The 26,048-nt window shown below is 43.4% G+C and overlaps 1 protein-coding gene across 1 annotated transcript in view; it reads left to right on the forward strand.

Moving 5' to 3' along the window:
• LOC106604568 (alpha-1,3-mannosyl-glycoprotein 4-beta-N-acetylglucosaminyltransferase B) overlaps positions 1–26,048 on the forward strand; it is a 170,378-nt gene that overhangs the window by 61,560 nt on the left and 82,770 nt on the right. Inside the window, exons 2-5 of the mRNA XM_045718039.1 lie at positions 11,834–12,013; positions 12,286–12,429; positions 13,456–13,589; positions 22,431–22,477. Of these exons, the coding sequence (XP_045573995.1) occupies positions 11,834–12,013; positions 12,286–12,429; positions 13,456–13,589; positions 22,431–22,477 (505 nt within the window). The remainder of the gene's footprint in view (positions 1–11,833; positions 12,014–12,285; positions 12,430–13,455; positions 13,590–22,430; positions 22,478–26,048) is intronic.

A 26,048-nucleotide genomic window follows, 5' to 3' on the forward strand; every position in this document is an offset into this window, starting at 1 on the left:
GCCACGATCCAACATTCCTATTATTCACATTCCCTCTCCGACCAGCGGTGGGGGCGATGGCGTATCACACACACGCATGCATTGGCGTCACGTACATTCACACACAGACATGTCCATCGCGGTCACACACCTCAGGCATTTCAAATCCTCTTCTTTCCCCATGTCCCTATGGGAAGAATTTTCCAGAGACAAAGGAATTTTCACTGTGACAATCTGTGCGTGACAGGGCTTGCAGTCAGGCAGCGGATTCTGTTGTGTTAGAATGTGTGTGTGTGTGTGTGAGCGATATGGCTGCTCTTTTAGTCATTGACTAAGCTGGGATTAGGTTTGGGTGACTTTCTTGGCTCTGGGCCCTCTGGTGGTATTCAATAGACTACAGGAGAGAGACTGACTGACTTACTATGGACTTAAACACACCCCAGGGGAAGTGAGTGTGTTTGAGTGGGTTGGGGTGTTTTAGTAGTGTGTGTGTGTGTGTGTGTGTGTGTGTGTGTGTGTGTGTGTGTGTGTGTGTGTGTGTGTGTGTGTGTGTGTGTGTGTGTGTGTGTGTGTGTGTGTGTGTGTGTGTGTGTGTGTGTGTGTGTTCTTATGTGTCAATGTGTAAAGTTGAGTGGGTTGGTGTGTTTCAGTTTTAAGTGTGTGTCACAAGTGTTGCTATTGAGGACAGTGGGTATGCAGAGTGGATTAAATTACCTCAGTCTTTGTTGATATGTGTGTTTGATGGACCACTAATCTGGGATTACTGTGTATTAGTCTGTTACAGGCTGAGTGCAGTGAATTAGTTTATCGCTTTGTTGGTTTTAGTGTGTCAATAGCAAACCTCTCAGATGAGTTAGATCTTTCGCCGCGTTATGACTATTTATTAATGTATTTTCAAATCATCAGTTATAGGCCTTTGTGTAAAAGTAACTATCTGTTTACCTCTAAGAAGTAAACAACAGGAAGAGGAAAGATCGATAGAGTATCCAGAATGATGATCTCACCAACCATCAACACTACCAGGCTCTTGTTACTGTTAGACATATACATTCCATGTGCTGAAATGTGACTCTCTCACTACCTTGGCTGGATGTGTACATGTGTACTCTGATACTCCTAGTGTGAGTAACTCAGTAGGGTGAGTAGTTTGGTTTCAGTCTTTCCTAGTTTTAATACTGCTTTTGATACTTATCTTGAAAAGGGTTTCTCTTTACGAGATACAGCTGGAACACAATGTCTAAATAACATAAATGTTAACCCCATCCTCATATGAATTCAGAGGATTTTATAGACAAATGGAAAAAGATGCGGGAAAAACGTCTTACGTCTTGATGAATCCCCTTGTATTCAGTGAATATTGCATCGGCCTGATCTGTTGAATAGAGAGAGAAAACATGTCTTCAGTCTTGATAATCCCCTATGTAGTGATGTCTGCAGTATGTGTAGATTTGACCTGTTGTGGATGCTGACGTCAATCACTAAGTAATGATAGAATTGTGATGATTGTCTATTTGTTAAAGAATGTAAGATGCATATTAGCTGATTGGGTCCTATTGTGGAGGGCTTTTGGAAAGGTCTTTGAATCCTAGGTGATGCATGCACAGGTGTGCGCAATTGCAAACACCCAAACAACCACAGACACTCACACACACACACAAACACAGCTATAGGTCAAAGGTTAAGACAGAGTGAAGACGGGTTTGTATTTCCCATGATCCTCTAAGGCCCCAGACCTGAAGAACCATCCAATGAGAATCATCTTTGGTTGATTGACTTACATTCACTAGCTATCACTAGCTTATACAGTGCATTCGGAAAGTATTCAGACCCCTTGACTTTTTCACATTTTGTTACGTTACAGCCTTACTCTAAAATGGATTGAATTGTTTGTTTTTTCATCATCAATCTACACACAATACCCCATAATGGTCCAAACAGGTTTTTAGGAATGTTTGCTAATTTATAAAAAATAAAAACCTGAAATATGACATTTACATAAGTATTCAGACCCTTTACTCAGTTGAAGCACCTTTGGCAGTGATTACAGGGTTTGAGTCTTCTTGGGTATGACACTACAAGCTTGGCACGCCTGTATTTGGGGAGTTTCTCCCATTCTTCTCTGCAGATTCTCTCAAGCTCTGTCAGGTTGGATGGGGAGCGTTGCTGAACAACTCTTTTCAGGTGTCTCCAGCGACGTTCGATCGGGTTCATGTCCGGGCTCTGGCTGGTCCACTCAAGGACATTCAGAAACTGAAAAACATCCCCACAGCAAAATGCTGCCACCACCATACTTCACCGTAGGGATGGTGCCAGGTTTCCTCCAGACGTGAAGTTTGGCATTCAGGCCAAAGAGTTCAATCTTGGTTTCATCAGACCAGAGAATCTTGTTTCTCATGGTCTGAGAGAGTCTTTAGGTGCCTTTTGGGAAAACTCAAAGCGGGCTGTCATGCCTTTTACTGAGGAGTGGCTTCCGTCTGGCCAGTTTACCATAAAGGCCTGATTGGTGGAGTGCTGCAGAGATTTTTGTCCTTCTGGAAGGTTCTCCCATCTTCACAGAGGAACTCTAGAGCTCTGTCATAGTGACGATCTGGTTCTTGGTCACCTCACTGACCAAGGCCCTTCTCCCCAGATTGCTCAGTTTGGCCGGGTTGCCAGCTCTAGGAAGAGTCTTGGTGGTTCCAAACTTCTTCCATTTAAGAATGATGGAGGCCACTGTGTTCTTCGGGACTTTCAATGCTGCAGAAATGTTTTGGTACCATTTCCCAGATCTGTGCCACGACACGATCCTATCTCGGAGCTCTACTGACAATTCCTTCGACCTCATGGCTTGGTTTTTGCTCTGACATGCATTGTCAACTCTGGGACCTTACAGATGAAGTTGGAAATTTACATACACCTTAGCCAAATACAGTTAAACTCAATTTCTCATAATTCCTGATATTTAATCCTAGTAAAAATTCCCTGTCGTAGGTCAGTTAGGATCACCACTTTATTTTAAGAATGTGAAATGTCAGAAAAATAGTTAGTATTAGTAGTTAGTACAGTCAATTAGTATTTGGTAGCATTGCCTTTAAATTGTTTAACTTGGGTCAAATGTGTTGGGTAGCCTTCCACAAGCTTCCCACAATAAGTTGGGTGAATTTTGGCCCCTTCCTCCTGACAGAGCTGGTGTAACTTAGTCAGGTTTGCAGGCCTCCTTGCTTGCACACGCTTTTTCAGTTTTGCCCACAAATGTTCTATAGGATTGAGGTCAGGGTTTTGTGATGGTCACTCCAATACCTTGACTTTGTTGTCCTTAAGCCATTTTGCCACAACTTTGGAAGTATGCTTGAGGTCATTGTCCATTTGGGAGACCCATTTGCTACCAAGCTTTAACCTGTTGAGGACAGACGTTCCTCTAGCCAACAGCCAATGGCATCGCACGGCGCGAAATACAAAACCAACTAAAATACCACAATTCAATTTTCTCAAACAATCAACTATTTTACACCATTTTAAAGATAAGACTCTCATTAATCAAACCACATTGTCCGATTTCAAAAAGGCTTTACAGCGAAAGCAAAACATTAGATTATGTTAGGAGAGTACATAGACACAAATAATCACACAGGTAAGCCTTGAAATACATCCACAGGTACACCTCCAATTGACTCAAATGATGTCAATTAGCCTATCAGAAGCTTCTAAAGCCATGACATCATTTCCTGGAATTTTCCAAGCTGTTTAAAGGCACAGTCAACTTAGTGTATGTAAACTTCTGACCCACTGGAATTGTGATACAGTGAATTATAAGTGAAATAATCTGTCTGTAAACAATTGTTGAAAAGATTACTTGTGTCATGCAGAAGGTAGATGTCCTAACTGACTTGCCAAAACTATAGTTTGTTAACGATACATTTGTGGAGTGGTTGAAAAACTAGTTTTAATGACTCCAATCTAAGTGTATGTAAACTTCTGACTTCAACTGTATATAGACAGGTGTGTGCCTTTCCAAATCATGTCCAATCAATTGAATTTACCACAGGTGGACTGCAATCCAGTTGTATAAACTTGTCAAGGATGATGAATGGAAACAAGATGCATCTGAGCTCAATTTCGAGTCTCTAGCAAAGGTACTTCAGTTTTTTTCATCATTATGGGGTATTGTGTGCAGATTGATGAGGAATATTTTGTATTTAATACATTTTAGAATAAGGCTTTAACCTACCAAAATGTGTAAAAAGTCAAGGTGTCTGAATACTTTCCAAATGCACTGTGCATCACTGGTCTGTGTCTGTGTACATACATGTATACAATCACATAATAAGAGTAACATAATGCGTACACACACCTACAAAATAACACACACTGGGTGTTTACACACACACACACACACACACACACACACACACACACACACACACACACACACACACACACACACACACACACACACACCAGAAGCAGGTCTTGAGGAGGTTAGTCCTTTGCATAGTGTAATATATTCCAGAGCCATGCATTATGCATTATGTTCCTTATTGTTTTGTAGCGATGCAGCATGCTGCCACCCATCTAGATGGGCTCTGTAATCACTTAATACACAACCGTCCAGTGATTAACATCATTAAGATACAGGAGATAAATAATTATGCAGAATGCTAATTAAAACTCCACATTAGGATGGGGGAAGTGTGTGTGTGACTAGATTTTGCAACTAGCTCTTACAGTCTCATGCCAAAATTAGACATTCATCCACGTTTCGGTTCCCACGTCATCTCCAGATGTCCTCAAGACGTGGATGGACGTCGAATACTGACTTGTATCACGGGTGACCTGGCAGAGATTTTGTGTGGGAGCGTTAGCTTCCTCTCTTTCTGTCTTTATCTGCATCTACGCAAATTGGTATTTTATTAGGATCCCCATAAGCTATTGCAAAAGCAGCAGCTACTCTTCCTGGGGTCCACAAATCACACACAACCTCAGAGTATGGTAACATACTCACACACACACAAACATAAACACACACAATCTTCTTCACCATACCACATTTTGACAAGGCATTCTCTGAATGATTGCTCGTTCTGTCTCTTTGGGGTTTTGCCACACTCGAGAAAACAAGAGAGATGGACCTGAGAGAGCAAGACAGACGGCGAGAGCAAGACAGACGGCGAGAGCAAGACAGACAGCGAGAGCAAGACAGACGGCGAGAGCAAGACAGACGGTGAGAGCAAGACAGACTGTGTTCGGTTATTAAAATAAGCATGAACACTTACCACGCTGCGTTTTGGTCTGATGATTCATCTCCTTCAGACGACGAAGACTGTTACACTGACGGAGAGAGCAAGACTGATGGAGAGCAGAAGAGAGGGAGTGAGAACCACCGATAGAGAGGGGAAAATTAGAAATAATCTTAACACAGTGTTGCAATATGTCGACATCGTCCCCTAGCAGTCCCTAATACTATCAATGCTTTAGAGAGGCCAAACTCAGGTGTTGAGCCTGTGTGTCATCATGTCTGTGGCCACAGCGGGATTTAAACACGGCTTCCCCAGCTTCATGCTATTAGACAGTCTATTTCTCTTCTACACTTTCATTTCTCTCCTGGCACTTTCCTCCCTACTTTCCACTCCCCACTCTCCTCTCTACTCTCCTTTCTACTTTCCTCCCTAATTTCCTCCCCACTCTCCTCTCTACTCTCCTTTCTACTTTCCTCCCTACTTTCCTCCCTACTTTCCTCCCTACTTTCCTCCCCACTTTCCTCCCTAATTTCCTCCCCACTTTCCTCCCTACTTCCCACAAGAAGTGTATAGGTGTGACACAATTCCCGAGAGTGAAAGAACTTTGTCTCAAAAACAATTTCCACCATAGCTGTCAGCATAGACGGCTATTCCACCCCTGTTCCCTTTTTTGATTATGTAATATTGCTTGATTTTTGACTGCCTCTCAGTAGGTTTGTACAATACATTGGATTGTCGTTGTACCTTTCCACTTAAAGTCCCTGCTGTCCCATCTCAAGCCTGGGTTGCTGTACGGTTAACGAGGTGTGCATCAGGGCTAGGTGATGTCAGGGATTACGCTGGGGTTTAGGTTCAGAGAGCATTAGTGAAACATGAGTCCCATGTTTCCTGAAATATCGCTTTTTTTCTGCCCTCTCTCTCTCTCTCCCACCCGCTTCAATTTGACGCGATCTGCAGAGCTGTACGTGTCCTGTGTGTGTGTGTGTCTGTGTGCGTGTCCATCCCAAGGTCTGTGTATGCATATCTAGTGCTGTGCGTAACAACGCGTGGGCATGTGCTTGCGTGAGTGAGTGAGTGAGTGAGTGAGTGAGTGAGTGAGTGAGTGAGTGAGTGAGTGAGTGAGTGAGTGAGTGAGTGAGTGAGTGAGTGAGTGAGTGAGTGAGTGAGTGTATGTGTGTGAGTGAGAGTGTGTATGTATGTGTGTGTGTGTGTATCAGTTCGGAGAGAGGGCATCTAGCATAGAGTAGCGAGCAGCAGCAGTATAACCCTGCTCTCTTTTATTAGAGAGCAACGGGAAGAGGAATAATGAGAAAAAGGAAGGTGGAATAGAGGAGGGGAGGAATATGAGTGAGAGCAGCTTAGAGAGGGAGGTCTGTGACCTGGAAACACCTGCTCTGCTTCCCAAATTGGCACCCTGTGTAGTCCATTACTTTTGAGGCTGTCCATTGCAGATTTATATCATACTCTGTTGTTCACAGAAAATCCTTGCAACATGTCGTTAAATATATGTATTATGTTATTCGTATGCTTTATGAGACTGAGCTCTGACCTTGACAATCTGTCCCGTTCCTAGTGGATTTATGACTGTAGAGACCACCTTCATGTTTAGCTCACAAGAATCTCGCAAGCATTTATTTTATATTTTTATTACATTTGTGTAGAGAGAACTCTATCTTACCATTAATCCATACCTAGATATGCCTGTTCTCTGTCGAGGAGATCAGTGGTGGCTGCTGAGGGGAGGATGGCTCATAATAATAGCTGGAACGGCGCAAATGGATGTTTGATGTATTTGATACCATTCCACTCATTCCACTCCAGCCATTACCACAAGCCCATCCTCCCCAATTATGGTGCCACCAGCCTCCTGTGATGGAGATATACTCAGCCTTATAATGTAATGGACACAAGATTCAGAGAAAATCAATTTTGCTCTCAGGTTGTGTAGCTGTCGAGACTGTTAACACTATCTATTAAGTCAAGATTACACATTAAACTAGCCTCATGACAGAGATGTTACCATTCTACATCAGCGTTATACCAACTACAGTAACATGTCTTCTAGACCAGAGGTCACTTTAGCCTGGTCCCAGACCTGTGTGTGTGCTGTCTTGGCAACTACAGTAGTCATCGTCACGCTAAAGGAGTTGGCAAGACAGCACACACAGGTCTGGGACCAGGCATCTGTCGCTTCGGCCAACAATCTGTGGGTTCAGTGAGGTGATTCGTCCACAATGATCGATACGTATCAGTCCAGGCCTCGTGCCTATTGATCAAGCTGTTAAGATGGGTAATGGCTTGAAAAGTGCTCCTGCAGGACCACAGTAAAACACTGCTTTAAAAGCTACATAAAGTCACCAAGGAAGGACTGTCCTATGTTGTCCATGTGTTCTCTCTGTATGTCTAATAAAGAACATGTACAGATGCAGTAGGCTGACGTTTATGGTTGTGTGTAGTCTATGTGTTTGTGTTAACTGACTCTCGTTCTCCACCTGTTTCCTGTATCTGTCCTCCCTCTCTCGCTCTTTCTCGTGGTCTTGTGCTCTCTCGCGCTCTCACTCTCTCTCTCAATTTAAGGGCAAGTACAAAAGGGAACATAAATAAACATGAATATAGGTTGTATTTACAATGATGTTTGTGCTTCAATGGTAGCCCTTTTCTTGTGGTAACAGGTCACAAATCTTGCTGCTGTGATTGCACACTGTGGTATTTCACCCAATAGATATGGGAGTTTTTCAAAATTGGATTTGTTTTCGAATTATTTGTGGGGTCTGTGTAATCTGAGGGAAATATGTGTCTCTAATATGGTCATACATTTGGCAGGAGGTTAGGAAGTGCAGCTCAGTTTCCACCTCATTTTGTGGGCAGTGAGCACATAGCCTGTCTTCTCTTGAGAGCCAGGTCTGCCTACGGCGGCCTTTCTCAATAGCAAGGCTATGCTCACTGAGTCTGTACATAGTCAAAGCTTTCCTTAAGTTTGGGTCAGTCCCGGCGGTTAGGTATTCTGCCACTGTGTACTCTCTGTTTAGGGCCAAGTAGCATTTTAGTTTGCTATGTTTTTTTGTTGATTCTTTCCAATGTGTCAAGTAATTATCTTTTTGTTTTCTCATGGTTTGGTTGGGTCTAATTGTGTTGCTGTCCTGGGGCTCTGTGGGGTCTGTTTGTGTTTGGGAAGAGAGCCCAAGGACCAGCTTGCTTAGGAGACTCTTCTCCAGGTTCATCTCTATGTAGGTGATGTCTTTGTTATGGAAGGTTGTAGAAATCTTTTCTGGATTTTGTTAATTAGCGGGTATCAGCCTAATTCTACTCTACATGCATTATTTGGTCTTTTACGTTGTACACATAGGATATTTTTTCAGAATTGTGCATGCAGAATCTCAATTTGGTGTTTGTCACATTTTGTGAATTCTTGGTTGGTGAGCGGACCACAGACCTCACAACCATGAAGGGCAATGGGTTCTATAACTGATTCAAGTATTTTTAGCCAGATCCTAATTGGTATGTTGAATTTTATGTTCCTTTTGATGGAATAGAAGGCCCTTCTTGCCTTGTCTCTCAGATCGTCTACAGCTTTGTGGAAGTTACCTGTGGTACTGATGTTTAGACCGATGTATGTATAGTTTTTTGTGTGCTCTAGGGCAACGGTGTCTAGGTGGAATTTGTATTTGTGGTCCTGGAAACTGGACCTTTTTTGGAACACCATTATTTTTGTCTTACTGAGATTTACTTTCAGGGCCCAGGTCTGACAGAATCTGTGCAGAATATCTAGGTGCTGCTGTAGACGCTCCTTGGTTGGGGACAGAAGCTGCAGATCATCAGAAAAGAGTAGACATTTGACTTCAGATTATAGTAGGGTGAGGCCGGGTGCAGCAGACTGTTCTAGTGCCCTCGCCAATTCGTTGATATACAGTGCCTTGCAAAAGTATTCGGCCCCCTTGAACTTTGACCTTTTGCCACATTTCAGGCTTCAAACATAAAGATATAAAACTGTAATTTTTTGTGAAGAATCAACAACAAGTGGGAGACAACCATGAAGTGGAACGAAATTTATTGGATATTTCAAACTTTTTTAACAAATAAAAAACTGAAAAATTGGGCGTGCAAAATTATTCAGCCCCCTTAAGTTAATACTTTGTAGCACCACCTTTTGCTGCGATTACAGCTGTAAGTCGCTTGGGGTATGTCTCTATCAGTTTTGCACATCGAGAGACTGAAATTTTTGCCCATTCCTCCTTGCAAAACAGCTCAAGCTCAGTGAGGTTGGATGGAGAGCGTTTGTGAACAGCAGTTTTCAGTTCTTCCCACAGATTCTCGATTGGATTCAGGTCTGGACTTTGACTTGGCCATTCTAACACCTGGATATGTTTATTTGTGAACCATTCCATTGTAGATTTTGCTTTATGTTTTGGATCATTGTCTTGTTGGAAGACAAATCTCCGTCCCAGTCTCAGGTCTTTTGCAGACTCCATCAGGTTTTCTTCCAGAATGGTCCTGTATTTGGCTCCATCCATCTTCCCATCAATTTTAACCATCTTCCCTGCCCCTGATGAAGAAAAGCAGGCCCAAACCATGATGCTGCCACCACCATGTTTGACAGTGGGGATGGTGTGTGTTCAGGGTGATGAGCTGTGTTGCTTTTACGCCAAACATAACGTTTTGCATTGTTGCCAAAAAGTTCAATTTTGGTTTCATCTGACCAGAGCACCTTCTTCCACATGTTTGGTGTGTCTCCCAGGTGGCTAGTGGCAAACTTTAAACAACACTTTTTATGGATATCTTTAAGAAATGGCTTTCTTCTTGCCACTCTTCCATAAAGGCCAGATTTGTGCAGTATACGACTGATTGTTGTCCTATGGACAGAGTCTCCCACCTCAGCTGTAGATCTCTGCAGTTCATCCAGAGTGATCATGGGCCTATTGGCTGCATCTCTGATCAGTCTTCTCCTTGTATGAGCTGAAAGTTTAGAGGGACGGCCGGGTCTTCGTAGATTTGCAGTGGTCTGATACTCCTTCTATTTCAATATTATCGCTTGCACAGTGCTCCTTGGGATGTTTAAAGCTTGGGAAATCTTTTTGTATCCAAATCCGGCTTTAAACTTCTCCACAACAGTATCTCGGACCTGCCTGGTGTGTTCCTTGTTCTTCATGATGCTCTCTGCGCTTTAAACGGACCTCTGAGACTATCACAGAGCAGGTGCATTTATACAGAGACTTGATTACACACAGGTGGATTCTATTTATCATCATTAGTCATTTAGGTCAACATTGGATCATTCAGGGATCCTCACTGAACTTCTGGAGAGTTTGCTGCACTGAAAGTCAAGGGGCTGAATAATTTTGCACGGCCAATTTTTCAGTTTTTTATTTGTTAAAAAAGTTTGAAATATCCAATATATTTCGTTCCACTTCATAATTGTGTCCCACTTGTTGTTGATTCTTCACAAAAAAATACAGTTTTATATCTTTATGTTTGAAGCCTGAAATGTGGCAAAAGGTCGAAAAGTTCAAGGGGGCCGAATACTTTCGCAAGGCACTGTATATGTTGAAGAGGGTGGGGCTTAAGCTCCATCCCTGTCTTACCCCACGGCCCTGTGGAAAGAAATGTGTTTGTTTTTTGCCAATTTTAACTTCACACTTGTTTGTGTACATGGATTTTATAATGTCGTATGTTTTTCACCCAATACCACTTTCCATCAATTTGTTTTACAGACCCTCATGCCAAATTGAGTCAAAAGCTTTTTTGATATCAACAAAGCATGAGAAGACTTTGCCTTTGTTTTGGTTTGTTCCTTTGCCAATTAGGGTGTGCAGGGTGAGTACATGGTCTGTCGTACAGTAATTTGGTAAAAAGCGGCTCAGTAATTTGCTCAGTACATTGTTTTCCCTGAGGAAATGTACGAGTCTGCTGTTAATGATAATACAGAGGATTTTCCCATGGTTGCTGTTGACGCATATCCCGCAGTAGTTATTGGGGTCAAATTTGTTTCCACTTTCGTGGATTGGGGGGGATCAGTCCTTGGTTCCAAATATTGGGGAAGATGCCAGAGCTAAGGATGATGTTAAAGTTTTTTAGTATAGCCAATTGGAATATGTGTTCTGTATATTATATCAATTCCTGTAGGAAACCATCAATGACACAAACCCTACAACTTTTTTGAGTTGGAGAGTTTGTATTTTGTCCTGTAGTTCATTCAATGTAATTGGAGAGTCCAGTGGGTTCTGGTAGTTTTTAATAGTTGATTCTAAGATTTGTATTTGATCATTTATATGGTTTTGCTATATGTTTTTTGTTAAAGGGCCGAACAGATTCTCTCTCTCTCTCTCTCTCTCTCTCTCTCTCTCTCTCTCTCTCTCTCTCTCTCTCTCTCTCTCTCTCTCTCTCTCTCTCTCTCTCTCTCTCTCTCTCTCTCTCTCTCTCTCTCTCTCTCTCTCTCTCTCTCTCTCTCTCTCTCTCTCTCTCTCTCTCTCTCTCACATTCCAATTCTAACATGCTTTATTGGCATGAAACGAGCAGTGAATGTATTGGCCTTCAAGGAGTTGAAACCATGTAATATTATGCAAAACTGCAAATCACAGAAGAAAGTTAATAAGATTCGAACACTTTTTTTTAACAAACCACTCTCCCTCCTCTCTCTGTAGGTGATGTGGTGGACATTTACCAGCGGGAGTTTCTGGCCCTGAGAGAACGTCTGCACTCTGCCGAGCAGGAGAACCTGAAGCGATCCAAGGAGCTCAACCTGGTGCTGGACGAGATCAAGAGGGCCATCGCTGAAAAGCAGGCCCTTAGGGACATCAATCGCACCTGGGCCAGCCTATCTGGTAAGAGGATAAACTAATTTGAACCAGTCAAAAGTACTAAGAGTTAATCAGAACCAGACAAAACCAGCCAGCGCTATTCAGAACCAGTTGGAGGTAGTCAGCTTGTCAGAACCAGTCAACCAAATCAGATTTTTAATTTTGACCCCCCTCCGACCCCTGTGTGTTTGTGCGTGCATTCGTGTGTATGAAAAAAAATGTGTGTGCGTGCTCCGCATCTGTGTGCGTGCATTCGTCCGTGTGTGTGGTGTGTGCATGTATTCGTTGTGTGATAGATGAGACCAAGCTGAAGCTGTGGAACGTGACGACCAGTAAGAATGTGCTCCAGCTGCCCAGTATCTTCCATCACCTGCCCCATCTCCTTGCGAAGGAGAGCAGCCTGCAGCCTGCTGTGCACGTGGGCCAGGGACGCACCGGGGGTCAGTACACACACACACACGTTCATCCCCATCCTTTCCTAGTTCCACCTCTTCCCACCCTTCCTCTGACAACAGTACCAGTGTGCTCTGTCCTGCATTGGTTATTTCTCCCTTCATCACCTCCCTCTCTGGCTCTCTGTCCAGCATTGGTTATTTTTCCCTTCATCACCTCCCTCTCTGGCTCTCTGCACCACTGTGGCTGTACCAGTAGCCCAGTTAGACTTCTCCCTCCCTGGGGTGCAAGCCTCCTAACCCCCCCACCCCCTCCCCACCCCATAAACCTCCACTCCCCTGGAGAGGCCGTCCAAACTCTCCAGACAGCCAGCTAGACTCTCAAAGGGGCCAATAATTAATCTGTGTGTGTGTGTGTGATTTACGTTTAGGCCACCAAACCCCATCTAAATGGATTACGCGGGCCACGTCCATGAGGGTACCTTGTAGAGCGCGAGCCAGGACTTTACCGCTAGCTCCCCTCCAGTAATTGCAGTACGTTTTATGGGCGTAATAAATTGAGAAGACGGCCACTAGGGTCTACTTATGTTAGCTCACAATGGGAGAGGAGGGGAGGGTGAGGAAGAGTACAGGGTTGTAGAATCAACTGTTGCTGCACAAACACGGCTATTGATTTGGACTTCCTCCTTATGAGAATGGGAAGTTGGTAAAAAATACCTGAATTGTAGTTCGGCCTTGACTATGTATTATTCTCTTGCATTTGATCAGTCATTGCAGGGCATTGTTATTTTTCACAGATTTGCAGATTGTGTTGCCAACATTGTACTATTGTGCATGTAAGTCCTTCAACTACTCTCCCCTATTCCTACTCCATCCTGCCCTCTCATTTCTCTCTCCTCATCTGGTTAGCTTTCTTTCTCACCTTTTCTTCTTCCCCCTCTCTTCAGAAAACAAGTGATTCTGTCTCTGTTGTGAAATATAGACTGACTGGCTCATTCCACCCAATCTAGCACATCATTGGTTCCTTCCCTCCCTGTACTGACTGTGACCGGTCTGTGTGTGTGTCTGTCACAGTATCGATCGTGATGGGCGTGCCCAGTGTGAAGAGGGAGGTCCACTCATACCTGACGGACACCCTCAGCTCTCTGATGACTGAGCTCAGTGCGGCAGAGAAGGAGGACTGTGTCATTGTGGTCTTCATAGCTGAGGTGAGATAAAACCAGACATGTTTGTGTTCTGCTATGACGTCTCTGCCCTCTGTAGTCCCTTCAGGAGCTTTTGAAGTTATTCAGTGAACTCTGTGTCTGTTTGTGTGTGTGTGTGTGTGTGTGTGTGTGTGTGTGTGTGTGTGTGTGTGTGTGTGTGTGTGTGTGTGTGTGTGTGTGTGTGTGTGTGTATTTACACATATATTTATTAACGTTCTCCGTTAGCTGCTGCCAAGACACGAATATTAATTTTCACAAAGTTTCCTGCTTCAGTATCTTTAGATATTTTTGTCAGATGTTACTATGGAATAGTGAAGTATAATTATAAGCATTTCATAAGTGTCAAAGGCTTTTATTGACAATTACATGAAGTTGATGCAAAGAGTCAAGATTTGCAGTGTTCACCCTTCTTTTTCAAGACCTCTGCAATCCGCCCTGGCATGCTGTCAATTAACTTCTGGGCCACATCCTGACTGATGGCAGCCCATTCTTGCATAATCAATACTTGGAGTTTGTCATAATTTGTGGGTTTTTGTTTGTCCACCCGCCTCTTGAGGATTGACCACAAGTTCTCAATGGGATTAAGGTCTGGGGAGTTTCTTGGCCATGGACCCAAAATATCGATGTTTTGTTCCCCGAGCCACTTAGTTATTACTTTTGCCTTATGGCAAGGTGCTCCATTATGCTGAAAAAGGCATTGTTTGTCACCAAACTGTTCCTGGATGGTTGGGAGAAGTTGCTCTCGGAGCATATGTTCTTTATTCATGGCTGTGTTCTTAGGCAAAATTGTGAGTGAGCCCACTCCCTTGGCTGAGAAGCAACCCCACACATTCATGGTCCCAGGACGCTTTACTGTTGGCATGACACAGGACTGATGGTAGCGCTCACCTTGTCTTCTCCGGACAAGCTTTTTTCCGGATGCCCCAAACAATCGGGAAGGGGATTCATCAGAGAAAATGACTTTACCCCAGTCCTCAGCAGTCCAATCCCTGTACCTTTTGCAGAATATCCGTCTGTCGCTGATGTTTTTCCTGGAGAGAAGTGGCTTCTTTGCTGCCCTTCTTGACACCAGGCCATCCTCCAAAAATCTTCGCCTCACTGTGCGTGCAGATGCACTCACACCTGCCTGCTGCCATTCCTGAGCAAGCTCTGTACTGGTGGTGCCCCGATCCTGCAGCTGAATCAACTTAAGAAGACAGTCCTGGCGCTTGCTGGACTTTCATGGGCACCCTGAAGCCTTCTTCACAACAATTGAACCGCTCTCCTTGAAGTTCTTGATGATCCGATAAATGGTTGATTTAGGTGCAATCTTACTGGCAGCAATATCCTTGCCTGTGAAGCCCCTTTTGTGCAAAGCAATGATGACGGCACGTGTTTCCTTGCAGGTAACCATGGTTGACAGAGGAAGAACAATGATTCCAAGCACCACCCTCCTTTTGAAGCTTCCAGTCTGTTATTCTAACTCAATCAGCATGACAGAGTGATCTCCAGCCTTGTCCTCGTCAACATGCACACCTGTGTTAACGAGAGAATCACTGACATGATGTCAGCTGGTCCTTTTGTGGCAGGGCTAAAATGCAGTGGAAATGTTTTTTGGGGATTCAGTTCATTTGCATGGCAAAGAGGGACTTTGCAATTAATTGCAATTCATCTGATTACTCTTCATAACATTCTGGAGTATATGCAAATTGCCATCATTCAAACTGAGGCAGCAGACTTTGTGAAAATGTATATTTGTGTCATTCTCAAAACCTTTTGCCACGACTGTACTTCCAAGGGCCAGCCGTGCTGCCCTGTTCTGAGCCAATTGCAAGTCCCTCTTTGTTGCACCTGACCACACAACTGAAAAATAGTCCAGGTGCGACAAAACTAGGGCCTGTAGGACCTGCCTTGTTGATAGTGCTGTTACGAAGGCAGAGCAGCAATTTATTATGGACAAACTTCTCCCCTTCTTAGCTACTGTTGTATCAAAATGTTTTAAACATTACTGTTTACATCCAGGGTAACTGGGTGCATGTTTATTAGTAACTGAGATAAGCAATTTCATAAATGTGTCAAGTGCAGCATCTGGTTGCTCCTCATTACACACCACAGACCATTCAAATATTCAGCAAATATCAACAACACAGGAATCACTACAAAACTTATTGTATGACCTCTTATACACTATATTAGGCCCAGCCTTTGGAACTTTGGTTTTCGTAGATATGGCTACTATATTGTGATCACTACATCCAATGGAATTGGATACTGTGTTAAAGCAAATTTCTGCAGCATTAGTAAAGATGTGGTTAATACATGTTGATGATTTCATTCCTGTGCTGTTTGTAACTACCCTGGTAGGTTGACTGATAACCTGAACCAGGTTGCAGGCACTAGTTACAGTTTTAAGCTTTCTCTTGAGTTGGCAGCCTGATGAAAGCCAGTCAATATTTAAATCACCCAGAAAATATACCTCTCTGTTAATATCAGAAACATTATCAGCATTTCACACGTTATCCAGATACTGACTTTTAGCACTTGGTGGTCTATGGCAGCTTCCCACCAGAATGGGCTTTAAGTGAGTCAGATGAATATTACTTCAACATTATTTAACATGAGATCCTCTCTAAGCTTTACAGGAATGTGGTTCTGAATATAAATGGCCACCTTTGGCATTCTGTCCTTCTGTAGATCTTATAACCATATATTGCTACCACTGTATCATCAAAGGTGTTATCTAAGTGAGTTTCAGAGATTGTCAGAATATGAATATCATCTGTTACTAGCAAATTACTGATTTCATGAACCTTGTTTCTTAAGCTACATATGATAACGTAGGCTATTTTTAGCACTTTTCTGGGATGCTTAATTGTTTTTATTGCTTCACTGGGAAGGTAGACATGCTCATGTTATTTATGTTAGTGAAGGGTGAGCTGCACACAGTGGACTTCCTACTAGGGCACACCGCCTCAGTGCTAACAGTATCACTCTGGTTCATAGGCACATGATTACTGCATGCAATAGCTGTGGGATCAGCAGAGGCATTCAGGGCAGTAAGAGGGACATAAATTAGGTTACTTACATTGTGTCTTCCAACTCCCCTGGGATAATGTACATTTGCTGAAGCATTATGACAACTCAGTGACACAATGGTAGGGATTAAATGAGCTGGGCTTGGGTCACTGATAAGTCATTGTCTCAATGCAGCCTTATAATGCTGTGAAAGGATCCAGGAACCCAAATGATTTGGGTGGATCCCATCCTCCTTATAATACGAGCTTTGTTTCCAGAAGCTATCAAAATTGTCAATAAATGTGACACCCATAGAGCTGCAATAGTCTCGTAGCCAGTTATGGAGTGCTAAAAGTCTGCTGAACCATTCAATGCCACGATTTAGAGAGGGCAGAGGGCCAGATATTATGGGGCGCTTGCTGGTGTCAAGTAGTGACCCCATCCGTTCTTTAAAATCCATCTTCAGATGTTCTGAGCTGCCCTTCAGAATGTCATTGAATCCCACGTGAACTATGATAGACTCTATTTCCTGATGCTGGTTTAAAATGTTTGGCAGCAGCTTATTGATGTCATGTAACGTTTTTGCTCCAGGGACTGAGACATTTCTCACCATTGAACTGCCCAATACAACGGCCTGAGAAGGGAATTGAGAAACCCACCCATTCCCACCCAATGTGTGCGTGGATGTTTGCCTGCATGCGCACGCGTTCATGTGTGTGTCTGTATGTATCTATAAAGGACAGGGATCTGAAGAGCTAATGAGTGACGCTACCCCAGGCTAGTGCCACTACCACACACACATCCCCTCTTGATCCCCTAATAGTCTAGACACTAATCATCGCTAACCCCTATAACCCTAAAGCTATCATTCCAATATATCCGATGCTAAGGTAATTAGCGATAGCGAACAGGCTAGCCTTACGGATAGGCCTATGTGTGTTCACTGGAGTTCATTGTGAAGAAACCCTAATCATGTAAAAGGGTTGTTTAAGTCCAAAGGACACATTACTAGAAGGAGCCCTGTTGTGATGGATGTGTGTGTGTGTGTGTGTGTGTGTGTGTGTGTGTGTGTGTGTGTGTGTGTGTGTGTGTGTGTGTGTGTGTGTGTGTGTGTGTGTGTGTGTGTGTGTGTGTGTGTGTGTGTGTGTGTGTGTGTGTGTGTGCGCGCATGTGTGCCCTTCCCAGTGTATTGCTCTCCCCTGCTGTCATTGTGTGACAATATGAATATTCTAAGCAGTTGCATTTGCTAAACTACAGTAATAAAACACAGAACTAAACAAATATAATGCATACCATTTTGTTCCATTGTCTTTCGGTGGATTAGTTGAACTTGCTGACTGCATGTTGCAACACAGGTATCGAAAAAGAGTTGTAAACCATGAGTTGGGCTACTACTGTATGGCCTTGGTCCTCTGGTTAGCTAGTACCTACATCACTGTACTAGATAGACTCTACTTGACTGTTGCACATTATAAACCGGGTTGTTCGAGCCCTGCATGCTGATTGGCTGAAATACTAATATATACTAAATCCTAATACCACCACCACTACCACCACCACCACCACAGATCTACTGTCTCATCTGCCCAGCCATGCCATTTATAAACTTGATCTCCACTGTAAAAAGCATCTATACATTATCTCCAACACTGTTTCAATATTGAAATTTGATCTCAAACTGTCCCATAGTAATGAACGTGTCGGGACAAGACAGACAGGCAGCTTTTCTCAGCTAGTTGAAATCATTCATCAGCATCATTTTTATGAATATATACAAAGAAATATCAATATAAAAACAGGTCAATCAAACTAAATGCAGCTAGTTTTCTGTCTTTCCAGCTTCAGTCAGAAGTGATTGTGTTAGCTATATAGTTGGCTAGCTAGCAAGAGCCTCCATTGCAATATTGTTGTTGCCATAGCAACCTACAAAGTTCTGGAGCTATCAACCATGCTTGGGTAGTTTTGCTTTACATGGCAGTCAATACGAATAGAACTAGCGACCAGAGAATGCCTTACATTGCAATTGACAACCAGTGTTAGTGAATGTAGCATCACGTTTTGTGAAATAATCTTGCATTTTAATGCTGGTAACTCGTTGTATAAAAGCAATAATACCATCGAGTTCATGTGTTATGAGCTTTTTATCATGCAGATCCACTGCATGGCTGGGCAGTGGCTCTACGGCTACTATACTGTAGTCATTCAATTAAGTATGGCTACAGTATAGGTGTCAGGGCTTTCGGAAGGATCGGACCAATACGCAGCGTGATCGTAGTTCCACATTTTTTATTCAGTCGTGAAACTAATGCAATAAACCATAAACTTGAAATACAAAAAACAAGAAAGCCGTGACACAGAGCAGGCATACACTACTCACATAATAATCACCCACAAAACACCAGTGGGACAAACATCAACTTAAATATGGCCTCCAATTAGAGACAACGACGACCGGCTGCCTCTAATTGGAGGTCATGCCAAACAAAAAACGAACCTAGAAATACAAAACTAGAAACTAACCATAGAAATACAAAAACGGACAAACACCCCCTGTCATGCCCTGACCTACTCTACCATAGAAAATAACAACTTACTATGGTTAGGACGTGACAGTACCCCCCCACCCCAAAGGTGCGGACACCGACCGCACCTAAAAAAAAAACCTAAAAAAAACAACAACAAACCCCCTCCCCCACAAAAAACAACAGAAACGGAGGGTAGGGTGGGTGACTAATGTCTATGGCGGCGGCTCTGGTTCCGGGCGTAGTACCCCCACCGCCCGCTGATCCCCCCCGCTTCTGTATGTCCGGAGGAACCAGACCATGAATCATCGTCGGAGGCTTCGGACCGCCAACCGCCGCTGAACACTCTGGGCTAAAGGCTGCCGCTGAAGACTCCGGGCTGCAGACCGCCGCTGAAGGCTCCGGGCTGCAGACCGCCGCTGGAGGCTCCGGGCTGCAGACCGCCGCTGGAGGCTCCGGGCTGCAGACCGCCGCTGGAGGCTCCGGTGCTGAGGAGCGTCGCTGGAGGCTCCTGGCTGAGGGGCGTCGCTGGAATAGTAACACGCACCTCAGGGCGAGTGCGGGGAGCAGGAACAGGACACCCCAGACTGGGCAGGCGCACTGGAGGCCTGATGTGTGGGACTGGAATAGGAGGTGCCAGACTAGTAACACACACCTCAGGGCTAGTGCAAACAGTGCAGACAGAATAACAACAGTCGCTGCATTTGTTTAAGCTCTTTTCTAGTGACATTTATTTGGAAACATCCATAACTGTCACGCCCTGACCATAGAGAGACCTTGGTTCTCTATGGTGTAGTAGGTCAGTGCGCGACTAGGGGGTGTTCTAGGTTATATATTTCTATGTTGGTGCAATTGGTATGGTTCCCAATTAGAGGCAGCTGATGTTCGTTGTCTCTAATTGGGGATCAAACTTAAGGGTTCTCTTTTCCCACCTGCTTTGTGGGATATTGTTTTTGAGTTAGTGCATGTTGCACCTCAGTACCGCACGATCGTTGTTTGTTTCTTGGTTTATCTTAGTTTCACTAAAAATAAAGATGTGGAACTCCAATCACGCTGCACCTTGGTCCGTCTCTCTACACGACCCTGACAATAACAATGAGCTAATGAGGCACGATTTCACCTGGCATAGAAAATGTGCTCTCTCATTAGGACACTGTTGTTCAGAGGAGCTAGCCAACAACACAGCTAACACAATAACTTCAAACTGAAGCTGGAAAGACTGCAAAGTAGCTGCACTTCATCTCGTTTAACCTTTTTTCAACTCACATTTCTTTGTATATATCCATAAAAATAATGCCAGCTGATTCATGAGTGGCTAGGAAACACTGCCTGCCTCTCTCTCGTCCCGACCCCTACACGTTCATTACTATGGGATAGTTGGAGATCGAATTTGAATATTGAAACAATGTTGCAAATGTCGGCGAGACAGACAGCAATGTTTATATAAATCTCCACTGTTGAAAACTAAATGTTAGTCTAAAAGTAATGTGAGATAATAACCAAATGCTTTTTGTAGTGGAGATCAAGTTTATAACTTCTCTGCCTGGGCTGATGAGACAGTGGATTGCTCAGTCAGATGGAACAAAGTCAATAGGCATTTTAAGGTCAAAGATTTAGCCGGTGGTAACTTGTGGAATAGACACTGGCTGGAATGCGCTTTTAACCAATCACCATTCAGGATTTGACCCACCCATTGTATAATCCACCAATGGAGTGTCTCAGCTGAGGAAGGGGGGGTCTGGTGTTGTACGGAGCCTAATATAGCACACACCAGCCTCTTGGAGAGATGAAAACAGTTGGGTGTTTCGGCTTTTTTTCTCTGTCAACTTCTCTCTCTCTCTCTATGTCTCTCTGTCTCTCTGTCTCTCACTCTCTCTCTCACACACACACACACACTTCTCCCCTTCTTTCCCTAGTCCTTGCTTCGTCTTTGACATGGGAGATTAAGTAATGCTTAAACAAATCCCCCTTTCTCTGCCTCCCTCCTTTTATCCTTCCTGGTGGACTAGCTCTGAGAAAACATTCAGACTATTGCACACTGTTTACGGTCATGGTTTCAAATGTACAATTCTGCCTCTATACCCTATACCCTACAGTCCACCCCTACACATTTCATATAGATTTGAAATGATTGGATAGGTTTTAGTTTCACATGGCCGTCCCATAGGCTAGTTGGAATTTTCACAGTATATTCCTCATACCTATTTAAAATATTTTCAGATCTACACAAAGTACCTAGGGCTAGGGTTTAGGGATTGATTTGGAATTGGGCAAGACTGTCTGTCTGCTCAAAGGCCCCAAACCATTTCCGCTAACATAGGAAACCTGAAAAAGGAATATATGGTTTCTCTTGTTTTTCAAGAGAATGTTTGGAAAAAAAACAGGACAAAATGTTTTATTCAAATGTGCCAGGATATATTGTTTTCATTGTGATAATTCCTCTTCCCTCCCTCCCTACATCCCTCTATTCCTCTCTTGGACGGTTAATTTGGGAAGCAGAGGATGCGGTCAAAGTGATCCCAGGTGTTTCCTGTTGGCCATCTGATCTCTTGCGCCTGTCTCTCCACTTCCGATGCTCCCTCCATCCTTCCCTCTACCCGTAAACCTTTCAGGATGGAGATTCATAGTCAGGGAATTTGTAATCATTTGTTGTTTAATGACCGATACATTTCCGATAAATTTTTAGAGTTGGTCCTCCAGATTGGAATGACTAGGCAGGGCAACAGCCAAAGATGGCGTTAGCTGTTAGTTATACAATATTAGTTGGTATTGCATCATGTTACTGTGCATTACTTTGCTGAGGCATATCCTCTTGAACAAGCACAATGTTTTGGTATTTGATTATGGATCTATATGGAAGTAGTCAAGCAGAAGTAGTCCCGGCTCAAACCTGGCTGGTGGATAAATACGTGTGTAGATGTTATCCTCTTCCTGACCTCATCACAGCTCTGGATGCTGGATTCATACTGAGCCAGATAATTACACCATCAAGCGGCTGATTCCACTTGGGAAGAAACTGGAACAGCCCACAAGCCCCACGGTGGCCATCTTGGAACACTATTGAACCGTTGCGCAATTATTGTAACATTGTTGTTGTGATAAAAAAAGCATTTAGTGATTTTTATTCTATATTGTATCCAGGGAAAATTGTAGCTGACAAAGGCAACATTATTTTAGGCAAAACATGATGTGTGTACAGTATTGCAGTGCACATAGTAGCAGAATGTATACTATGTCAATACCTTTCTGTAGCCATACTATCTGTTAATGGCACAACAATGGCATGAACATTTGGTTTTATTCAGGGGAGTTTTCTCATGTTTTGCAGACGGACCAACAGTACGCCAACAGCGTGGCTGACAACCTCAAGCGCCTGTAAGTACCGTGGCATGATGGGATGGTGTTTCCATGGAGACCTGTCTTTTTGGGCTCAGGGGGCTCAGGGTGTGGAAGAGGGAGTGTGCGTGTGTGTGTGTGTGTGTGTGTGTGTGTGTGTGTGTGTGTGTGTGTGTGTGTGTGTGTGTGTGTGTGTGTGTGTGTGTGTTTTTATATGATTAGTTATAGTGTGTGTGTTTTCTACCCGTGTGCAAATGTGAGTTCTGTGTGGGTGAGTGAGTGATGTATTTGTTATAAACTCAGCAAAAAAAGAAACGTCCTCTCACTGTCAACTGTGTTTATTTTCAGCAAACTTAAAATCTGTAAATATTTGTATGAACATAAGATTCAACAACTGAGACATAAACTGAACAGGTTCCACAGACATGTGACTAACAGAAATTGAATAATGTGTCCCTGAACAAACGGGGGGGTCAAAATCAAAACCTGCTGTGAGACGTTACCCCACTCTTTCACCAAGGCACCTGCAAGTTCCCGGACATTTCTGGGGGGAATGGCCCTAGCCCTCACCTCCGATCCAACAGGTCCCAGACGTGCTCAATGGGATTGAGATCTGGGCTCTTCGCTGGCCATGGCAGAACACTAACATTCCTGTCTTGCAGGAAATCACGCACAGAACGAGCAGTATGGCTGGTGGCATTGTCATGCTGGAGGGTCATGTCAGGATGAGCCTGCAGGAAGGGTACCACATGAGGGAGGAGTATGTCTTCCCTGTAACGCACAGCGTTGAGATTGCCTGCAATGACAACAAGCTCAGTCCAATGATGCTGTGACACCCTGCCCCAGACCATGACGGACCCTCCACCTCCAAATCGATACCGCTCCAGAGTACAGGCCTCGGTGTAGCGCTCATTCCTTCGACGATAAACGCAAATCCGACCATCACCCCTGGTGAGACAAAACCACGACTCGTCAGTGAAGAGCACTTTTTGCCAGTCCTGTCTGGTCCAGCGATGGTGGATTTGTGCCCATAGGCGACGTTGTTGCCGGTGATGTCTGGTGAGGACCTGCCTTACAACAGGCCTACAAGCCCTCAGTCCAGCCTCTTTCAGCGTATTGCGGACAGTCTGAGCACTGATGAAGGGATTGTGCGTTCCTGGTGTAACTCGGGCAGTTGTTGTTGCCATCCTGTACCGCAGGTGTGATGTTCGTATGTACCGATCCTGTGCAGGTGTTGTTACACGTGGCCTGCCACTGCGAGGACTATCATCTGTCCGTCCTGTCTCCCTGTAGCGCTGTCTTTGGCGTCTCACAGTACAGACAGTGCAATTTATTGCCCTGGCCACATCTGCAGTCCTCATGCCTCCTTGCAGCATGCCTAAGGCACATTCACGTAGATGAGCAGGGACCCTGGGCATCTTTCTTTTGGTGTTTTTCAGAGTCAGTAGAAAGGCCTCTAAGTTTTCAGAACTGTGACCTTCATTTTCTACCGTCTGTAAGCTGTTAGTGTCTTAACTACCGTTCCACAGGTGCATGTTCATTAATTGTTTATGGTTCATTGAACAAGCATGGGAAACAGTGTATAAACTCTTTACAATAAAGATCTGTAAAGTTATTTAGATTTTTACGAATTATCTTTGAAAGACAGGGTCCTGAAAAAGGGACGTTTCTTTTTTTGCTGAGTTTACTTGTGTGCATATGTCATGCTTGATCTCTGCTTGAGTGTGTAAGTCCTTGATCTATTCGACACCTGTGCACATCTGTCTTCTTTGTGAATGCCTGTGTCTATTTGAATGTACGTTTGTGTGTGTGCAATTGAACGTATCATGTTTACCTTCCATCACACACACACACACACACACACACACACACACACACACACACACACACACACACACACAGTACAAAATAAGCAACCTAAATAGAATTCACAACCACAAAGGACTCAACAACAGAGAAACAGGTCTCCTTGGGAATGCCTTTGTGTTTTAACACTGTTCCTGTGTGTTTACCCTTAGGGCTGTAGTGTAAATCTGAGTGCCTTCAGAATCCATGGGGGTTCTCCTACTTTACTTTGACTCCACATTGCTTGAGGCACTTGTTTGCTCTACATTGCTCTACAACTATGTGGATATAGGTAATGTTAATACACAGTGAAATATTTAGTCAGACTATTGATGTTTTGACGTATGAGTGAGAATATGTACTTTCTAAACACAAAAGGATACAGATTAATGATAGTGTGCGTTCAAAATGTTAAAATACCTAATATCGTTCTTATAAAATAGTGAGGGGAATAACATAAAATACTGGCTGATAAGTAATCCTATTTGCATTCACACCAGCACTAGAGAGTAAATGAACAACAGTTTCATATTAAATAAACACATGCATACAGACACATGCTTTTCTGTTTACTGGCTTTGTCTGATCTCTGGAGAGAGACAGAAACAGATCTGTCCCATATTATTTCTCTTTCTTTATTTCTTTCTCTCTCTTCCCCTCTTTCTTTCTCTCTCTCTCTCTCTCTCTCTTTCTCTCTCACACAGACACAAACACACACAAACACCATTTTCCATCCTGTTATTAGTTTCCTCCTAGCACCTTATCTAGACATACAGAGTCCTCCTCACAACACGCACACGGTGCAGGTTTTAGGGCCTGCTGTTTTAGACTCCTGTTTGTCTTTTCCTGCAGAGGTGGCCATTTTGACCCAAGATGATACCAGTGGTCACTTCGTCGCTGTCCCTCCCTACGTCCCTTAAGGGGGTCACCTCACCTCAGGAGAGGTTCTGCGTTCCAAATGACACCCTATTCCCAATATAGTGCACTACTTCTGATCAAAGACTAGTTCTAAGCGATTAGTGCTTTTGGAGGTTGTTTCGGTTCAATTATTAAAAAAGAATCAAGGATTTCAGTTTCAATCATTTAAAAAAATATTAAATGCACTATGCATTATATAGGTTGAATGCTGTAACAACACAGAATAAAACAATAAATAAAAGTCCCATGATGGTAGTGACTGTCATTACTGCTTATCACTTATTAACTATCATTTATTCACATTACTTTAATAAAATATTTCAGTTGTTGTGTATCTTACATTTGTTTTATTTGAAGACTTTATTATTTCATTCCAAGTCATCTCATCTCTATAGAGCTGTTGGCTATGCTGTCTGATGAAATCACTATTTTAGTAGTTCCTTAAAGTAAATAAGGCATACTTTTATGATTGCTGAATACCAACTATCAATCACTTAGATCATGTATTTTCAGGTAGAGATACCTCGCGAAGCAACTGCTCTCTATCCCTCTAGATCGTGCGTTCTTCTCACTTCTCCCTCTCTGTGTCTGTCCCACATTAACCTAACTAACGTAGCTGGTGTAAAAGAAACACACGAACCGGCGAAGTAGGTGCGCAATGGATTATGGTCATTGTAGTTAATTACCACGTTTTCTGAGCTAAACTATGTAGAATATTGGCCTGTTGGAAGCTACAACTCTTGAGTAACTGTGCATTGAGCTCACAGAAATGGAATTCAAATAATTTAACCGACGTCGGTCAATTAGTTGGTTAAAAACCGAAAAATAACTTACATTTATGTTAATC

Source organism: Salmo salar, chromosome ssa05 (assembly GCF_905237065.1).
Source record: "Salmo salar chromosome ssa05, Ssal_v3.1, whole genome shotgun sequence".
Classification (NCBI taxonomy): Eukaryota; Metazoa; Chordata; class Actinopteri; order Salmoniformes; family Salmonidae; genus Salmo; species Salmo salar.